We start from the raw sequence: 8,431 nt of genomic DNA, 5'->3' as shown, positions 1-8,431 counted from the left end.
GGCTACATTATGGGAGGTATGGTGTCCAGAACTATGGAGGTGATAGTGTCCTGTTTTCAGGATCTGGGCACCACATTTTCAGGAGGACACCAACAAGCTGGAGAGAGTCTAGAAGAAGGCTACCTGGATGGTGAGAGGCCTTGAGATCACGCCATATGAGGACTGGTTGGAGGAATGGAAGATGTTCAGCCTTAGAGAAGAAAAAACTTAGAAGAGGATGTGAGAGTTGTCTTCAAGTATTTGAAGCTCTATCTTATGGAAGACAGATTACACTTGTTCTGCTTAAGCCCATGAGAAAGAACTAGAAGCAATGAGTGGGAGATAAAGAGAATCAAATTTAGCTTCAAAGGAAGGAAAAATTTCTTAATAATCAAAAGTGTCCCCAAATGACAAGGATGGCCTCATGGGGGTAGTGGGTTTCCCCTCCCTAGCGGTCATTAAATGAAGGCTAGATGACCACTTGTCAAAGATGTTGTAGAAGACAGGAGTCTCGTTTAGGTACAGGTTTGACTAGATGGGCTCTGAGGGAGGGGACCTCAGAGCCCACTTACTCGGATCTCACACAGTATTCTATTAGTTAAGGCAGTCAACAAATCAACAAGAGGAGGAGAGGAAGGGAATAAGCATTTATATAGTGCCTACTATGTGCCTAGCACTTGCTAAATGCTTTTTACAAATACTATCTCATCTGATCCTCATAACAACCCTATGAAGTAGGTGCTACTATTATCCCCATTTTATAGCTGGGGAAACTGAAGCAGACAGTGGTTAAGCTAGCCGGAGAAACTGAGGAAAAGAGGTGAGGATACCGAGCACTCCAGGTATGGGGGACAGCCAGTGCAAAGATAAAGGGACAGGAGATGGAATTTTGTATTTGAGAAATTGCAAGCAGGCCAGTGAGATTGAACTGTGGATTGCACGGAGGGAAGTCAGGCATAAGATGGCTGGGAAAGTAAGAAGGGACTAGGGCCAGGTTGGGAAAGGATGCCAAATGGAGGGTGTTACATTTTCTTGTGCACTTATGTTCTACTCTACTTATGTGCACTTCTGTATCTCAGCACACGATTTTGCATCCAGTGGGCACTTAATAAATGTTTCTTACTTTTGCTGCTCTCATTGGCTTTATAATTAAAATGTACTGCATTATCTAATTCACTTTCATTTCAGTGAAAATGAAAAGCACTACATTTATTTATGGTGAACCTCCAGAAATGCAATGATAATTTATCAGGATACTAGTATCTTTTTTAGTGGGACGGAGCCAGGGTTTGCTTCCTGAAGCAGCCTGGCCAAAGGCAAAAGAATGCCCCCTACAAGGTAGGTCAGTGGAGGTGAGGAGGCCAGAGTTCTGGGGTCTAAGAATAGAGGGGACAGACAAGGAAGGATGAAAAAAAGCTAGAAAGGGTCATGACTCTCAGTAGGGAGGCTGAGGCTGCCACTTTTCTCTGGTCACTGGGGTTTTCCCCACTATAGCTGGTGCGACCTTTAACTCAACTTATGCTGGCAAGGGTGGGGGAAAAAGCTGAGCTAGTCAGCTGCAATCTATCCTTTGTCATTGATGTAAATTGCTTTCTAAGCCTCAGGGAATCTATTCTCCTTGAATGTATGATTCCTGGCCAGAGATCTAGTTGAAATGAAGAATTAAATTGGTCTGAATTCAACAAAGGTTTATTGAGTACCTACTATGTGCAGAGCACTGTATGATACTGAAAAGTTTGGTTAAGACATGGCCCCTGTCTCTGCGGAGTTACAAAGAAGAGGATGAGTATCTGTTGGAATAATGACCACAGAAATTCTTTTTTGGGGAAGGTTTTCACATAGGTGGTGGAGAAGCCCTCAAGAGTCTAGTCTATGAAGGAACAGTATGAAAATCACATATTAAACATGCAGCAGGATGCAAAATCGAAAAGAAGTCACATTGAATGAAAAAAATTTTAATACTGGTATCTAGTGGCATAGAATTGTATTTTTACAAGCTACCAGTGTTTTTTTAAAAATCCAGCACAGTATGAGGCACAGACCAACTTTATTAGATGTACTGTTGATGAACTAAAATTTTGAAAATCTCAGGAAGAAAAAGAATGGGGGGAAAAGAGGAAGTGTAGAGTTGTGGAAAAGGTACTGGGCTTGAAATCATGAAGAGAAGAGTCCAAATTCTGCTTCTGGTGTTTATTAGCTGTTTGAGCCTTGAGAAGTCACTTAATCTCTCTGGGGCTCAGTTTCCTTACCTGTAAAATAGGGACAATAATAGCACCTACTGCTTAGGGCTGTTATAAGGACCACATGTGATAATACATTCAAAGTGCTTTGTGAATCTTAAAATACTATATAAAAGTAAAACATTATATAAAATATTATTATTAAGCTAGCACACATCTCTGCCAGTATGAACATTAAAAAAAAACTACCACCAAGATTATAAATATGTACCAAAGTTATACATGGTATACTTAACACTCCAAAGGCACCATAATTTTGATGGACATGTAGATCTTAACTTTTCTGTACTTTCGGAGAGTGTTGCTAAGGGAAACTTTCTGGTAATAAGCCTCTTGGGACTTAGTGAACTTCGTCCTAAGACAACAATCTAGCTTATATGCATATATGGTATATCCACTCCAAAATGAAAGGTGATAGATAATTAAATCATGATGAATCTGTTCAAATTGCTGGGGTAAAGACTTTTTTTTTTTGAGAAGGACTGGTGGAAAAGCTGGAAAGCAGTTTGGCAGAAATTAGGTTTAGACCAACATCTTATGCCATACTCCTCAATAAACTAAAAGTGGATAAACAATTCTAATTTAAAAAGTCATATCATAAGAAAATAGGAGAATGGAAGGAGGTATGCCTTGCACAACTATGATTAGAGGATAAATCTTAACCAAATAAGCTTTAGAGGTAATCATAAAAGATAGAACAGACAATTTCAATTCAATTCAAAAGCTTTTGCATCAACAAAATCAATGCTACTAGAGGAAGAGAGGAAGCTGCTAAAAGTATGACAAAAAAGTCTGATAACCAAGATATATAGGGAATATACATTCAATTCTTGGCATCTGTGGTAGTCATGTTCTATGAAGTCACCATGAACACTGAATTAGCAAATGGTTGTTGTCCTTTGTTCTTAAAGCGGACCAAAATGACATCATTATGTTAGAGTCAAGTTATAACGCATCCGACTGTGGCTGATCAGACCAATATGTGCTCAGAATGCTCTACCACAGGTTGGGCACAAATAGTCTGTGTGAACATCTGGGGTGGATTCTCTAAATTTGTGCATCTTGCATTTCTTTTGAGCTACTTCAATTCAATTAGCGAATATTGAACCATTATTCCTAGGGGAAATGCAGGGTTAAGTTCCTGTGAGTGAGCCTGAGCACTTTTCATAGTAGCCTCACATAAAGATTGGCAAATTTCCTCTTCCTTCTTCTGTATATACTGTATTGTTGATCCATTAATATTGAACTCATGCCCAACAGCACTATAACTCATTCTTGAATGATGCCTGTCTAACACACGTATTTTCTCTAAAAGGCACAACACAGCTTTTTTGTACCTTGGAACTCTAAACAACACTTCAACACTACACTTGGGGGCCATTTTAAACAGCAAAATCAACAACAACAACAAAAAGTACAAAGATGGGGAAAAAAACTATGGCACTCAATGGACTGCAAAAAGGATAGTGTTTACAGCATGAGAGCAGAAATGAGGAGACAGAATGTTGTCTTGTTCAACATCAGCTGAGAACATGTGTAGCCATTCTGCACACGTCTGTGGGAGCGCATCTATCTATCTATCTATCTAGCTAGCTAGCTAGCTATGTAGCTATCTATCTAGCTATGTAGCTATCTATCTAGCTATCTATCGCCAAGAGAATAATTTATGTAATAACTATAATACTTTAGGAGAAAACAAGACTGGAAGATTTCAGCACTCTGATTAATGCAGTGACCAATTATGACTTCAGAGGACTGATGATGAAGCATGTAATGTAGGTGTAGAATCAGACATATGGGCTGGCAAGGTCAATGTGTTAATTTGTTTTGCTTAACTATTTCTTGGTTACAAGACAGGGTTCTGGGCATGAGGTGGGATGAATGTGCAGTATGTCACTGGAAAATGATGATATAAAAAAGTCAATCATAAAACACCAAAAAAAAAATCTATGTTTTAAATATTATCACATTTATTCTAACTATACTTCCCACATTCTTAACTGCATACCACGCTTATTAGGCTCCTCAAAATATTTCAAAATTCAAATAAAAGAATACTTACATAATGAAGCAATTATGCCATCTGAGTCTGCCACACTTCCTACTAAAGACAAGTAGACAAAGGGACCCTCCTAGGAAAAGGAAACAAGAAACAAAACATTTACTATTATTTCCCTGAAGCATCTCACTTGCAGGATGATATCTGTACCTCATGAGTCCATACCCTTATCAGGTCTTCCTGCATAATGTAACTGCAGGTTAACTATGCTATTGGAGAGAAACATTATCCTTGAATACACAGAGCAATCATTCCAGAATTTTCATAGAGGCACTCCCTGAATTATGAGATAGATACTTTCTTGAAGAGTCACATGCAAAGTCAAATATGATATAATTAATTGTATTTTCTCATTGATTTAAACCATACAATCAGAAATACTCTTATGGGAAATAAAAGATGACGCAATCAGCAATGAACAGAGAGGCACACTCCCGGCAAAGAAGCAGCAATATTGTCACCTAATGGCAATTTGTTCAGTCAATAAACATTTATTAAGTACCTACTACATACCAGTTAAGGAGGCAGCTAGGTGGCTCAGTGGATGGAGTGCTGGGCCTGGAGTCCAGAGGACCTGAGTTCAAATTTGGCCTCAGATACCTAATAGCTGTGTGATCCTGGGCAAATAACTTAACCTTTCTGTGCCTCAGTTTCCTCATCTGTAAAATGGGAATATAACAGTACCTACTACATAGGGTTGTGAGGATCAAATGAGTTAATATATACAAAGTATTTTTGCAAACCTAAAGTGCTATCTAAGTGCTAGCTATGATGACAATGATAATGCTGAAATACAAATGACAATGAATGTGGAGTCAGGAGACCTGGGCTGAAATACCAGTCTTGCCACTTGTTGCTTATGTAACCTTGGGCACTTTGCTTCCACTCTCTGGCCTCCAGCTTCCTCATCTGTAAAATGCGGGGTGGACCAGATGGTCTTTGAGAAGCCTCCCAGCGCCAGAGCTATGATCCCAGGTGACTGACTTTGCCTCTCTCAGGCTGTTTCCTCATGTGTAAAATTATGGGGCTGGACCAGACAATTCCTTTACAATTTTTTTTATTGATATCTTTTGTTTCGACACCACTTTGTTTCTCATCTCTCTTTACCTAGAGAACTATCCTTTATACTAAAGAAAAAGAACAGAAAACAAAGTTCAGTAAAGTGATTAGATGATCTCTAAGGTACTTTCCAGTTATAAAATCCTATGAACTTTGAGAAGGGACGCCCCACAGTGCCTCGCTGAAGGAGTGCTCCTGAAGTCTTATCCCTGCCAGACGTTATGGTATCCACCAAAAATTCCCTCTGTCACAACCTAATAAAACTAGTCATATTTTTAAAAAATTAAGATCTCACACCTTTAAAAAACAAACAAACAAAAAACTAACACAAAACAAAACACTGCACTGCCACACCTTTGAACCACAGCATAACAGCAAAGGTCCCACCTTACCCTTCTGGGCCTATTATACATTAGTTAGTGCCTTTAATATATTCTACATTCCAGTCAAACTGACTGGAATTTGCTCTTCTATGCACATGCCATTTTTCCATTTCTCTCTGAACATCTGTACAGACTTTTCCCCCAGGTCTGGAATTCTCTCTTCACCTCCACCTTTCAAAACATTTAACTTCCTTTAAGGCTCATCTCAAGTATCTCCTCCCACATGAGGCCCTTCCTGATGCCCTGAGTTGTTAGCACTCTCCCCTTCCCCCCGACATATTGCTGTATATAAATTTACTTTATCTACATTTTGCATGTACTTATTTATGTACATGTGAACTCCTTGAGACAATCCTGCAAAGTGGGTAGCACTATATAATCATTATTTTTTATAATAAAAAAAGATGATTGCACATGAAAGAGCAAATCTATCATGTACAGAGACAGTTAGGTGGTGCAGTGGATAGAGCACCCGCCCTGGAGTCAGGAGGATCTGAGTTCAAATCTGGCCTCAGACACTTGACACTAGCTGCATGACCCTAGGGAAGTCACTTAACCCCAACTGCCTCACCAAAAAAAAACCAAACTATCATGTCACCTTGCTATTCCTTTTAAATATATAATAATCATGTAAATTTTTTTTCTTTTTTTCTTTCTTCCTCTACTACCCTAGAGATGACTACCATTAGACACAAATAAGTATACATATATTTATATTTATATATACATACACACATATACATATACACACATATATAAAATTATTCTATACATACTTTTATTTATCAGTTCTTTCTCTGGGGCAGCACAATATTATGATATATTTTTTAAAGACAAGGAAACTGAAACTCAGAGATTAAGGGACTTGTACAGGAACACAGGACTAGCAAATCGCATTCATCCCCTCTCCTTCTTCTACGTCTTGTTCTGGGAATAATAATCAAATAAATGGTACCATTGCTACTTAAATAAGAGTGACCACTGACTGTCTTATGGTTCTCCTCATTATCCCTTTGACTTCCCAGTCCAAAACTCCCTTCCTTGGCTATTACTTTCTTCTATATCAAGTCAAGTCAATAAGCATTTATTAATTGCTTACTATATGCCAGGCACTATGCTAAGTGGTAGAAATACAAATGTAAGCAGAAAGACAGTCCTTACCCTGAAGGGGCTTACTTTGTAGGGAGAAAATCCAGGAGAGTCAGGAGTGCAGCCTGGAGAAGGAAGATATGGTAGACCTGGGCCTCCTCTTGAAAATGGAGGTCCTGGGAGGAACCAGCCAATCAGAAGGAAAGGCCACAGGGGTGGAGGCACTTCCAATGTGTGAAGTCCAGAGCATTCAGGATAAAGAGGTTTCTAGGAAAACTTAGAGAGAGACTGGGGAGAGTTAGGAATATAGCCTGGAAAGGAATGAATTTGCATTGTATGTCCCAAACTCCTGGAGGAATCCTGAGTCCTTACTTTTAAATTTGAATCCCCAGGGTCAAGCCAATTGCTCAGCACACAGTAGGTACTTATTAATAAATGTGCATTTATTCAAATATCAGAACCAGGACTCAACTGTAGGTCTTCTGACTTAAGATCCAATGTGCTTTCCCTACAAGGAAACCTTTCATGTATGACGTCGAAGGGCACTTGCCACCTCTACACTTCAGTTTTTCTTGCTGAAGCAGAGACATTGGTAACAGATGTTTATTTCACATTCCAAGGTGTTCTATAAATTTCAATGAGGCAGCCTCCGTAAAGGTGGCTCTGATAAGATGAATGCCCCCTTTGAACTAGAAGGAGAGATATCTTTCCAGGATAAAAGACTGATTCTTTTTATGGACAACACTGCTCTCTTTTCCATGGAAAAGAAAACAGAAAAGGGTCCACAAACATTCTGAGTCAGCAACCTGTAACAGGCTACAAGCTTAATTCTGTTCACCTTAAAGACAAACAAAAACGCACAGCACATCTTCTCTCAATTTGGGGAGTTCATTCAAGATCTGAACTCTGCATGACTCACACCAAATTACAACGTGATGTATTCCGTGCAGAAGGCTGCCTGATGCAAGAAGTGACGCAGAGCTCAGAAGGGTGCAAATGACTGACGCCACATCAGGAGTGTGTGTGAATCAGATCTCCCACAGGATGAGAGGATTTAGCGTTGGAAACAAATGACTCAAATCCCATTCATTGTGGGCTACGATATTTCCTTCTGCCTCTCACCCAGTAAAGGAAACTCAACATAAAACAGAACAAATTATTTACAAAAATGATGGCTATCATAGAACACCTGAATATTTGCAAAGTGCTTTTCAAATATTTTCTCCTTTGTTTCTCACAACAATCCTAGTACTTTAAAAAGGTTTGCAAAGCACTTCACATGTACAATTTTATTGGGTCCTCATGACTCTGATGACCATTATCCAGATGAGGAAACACAGGCAGAAAGAGGTAAAATGAGTCGTCCAGCACCACATAGCTTGTAAGTGTCTGAGAAATGAACAAGGTCTTCCTGACTCCAAGTCCAATATCTTGCCTGGGGTCCCACAGCTATGTAACTGAACAAATATAAGAATGAGAATGGCCATTATAGTATTAGAGAGACTTTGGAGGGTGTGGGTGTGGCACGCAGAACTGATTCTGTTAATTCTGCATAGGTGTCTCCTATCAAAGCCACCAGAGCTATTATTTAATATTCTCTGCGAGTTAAGTTTATCCCAGAA

The 8,431-nt window shown here is 39.3% G+C and overlaps 1 protein-coding gene across 1 annotated transcript in view; it reads right to left on the bottom strand.

Moving 5' to 3' along the window:
* EBPL (EBP like) overlaps nt 1-8,431 on the bottom strand; it is a 43,768-nt gene that overhangs the window by 8,375 nt on the left and 26,962 nt on the right. Inside the window, exon 2 of the mRNA XM_027848294.1 lies at nt 4,282-4,351. Coding sequence (XP_027704095.1) covers nt 4,282-4,351 — 70 coding nt within the window. The remainder of the gene's footprint in view (nt 1-4,281; nt 4,352-8,431) is intronic.

The sequence above is a fragment of the Vombatus ursinus genome, unplaced genomic scaffold (assembly GCF_900497805.2).
Source record: "Vombatus ursinus unplaced genomic scaffold, bare-nosed wombat genome assembly UNPS02005659.1, whole genome shotgun sequence".
NCBI classification, from domain to species: Eukaryota; Metazoa; Chordata; class Mammalia; order Diprotodontia; family Vombatidae; genus Vombatus; species Vombatus ursinus.
This window is presented reverse-complemented; position numbering and strand designations above follow the sequence as displayed.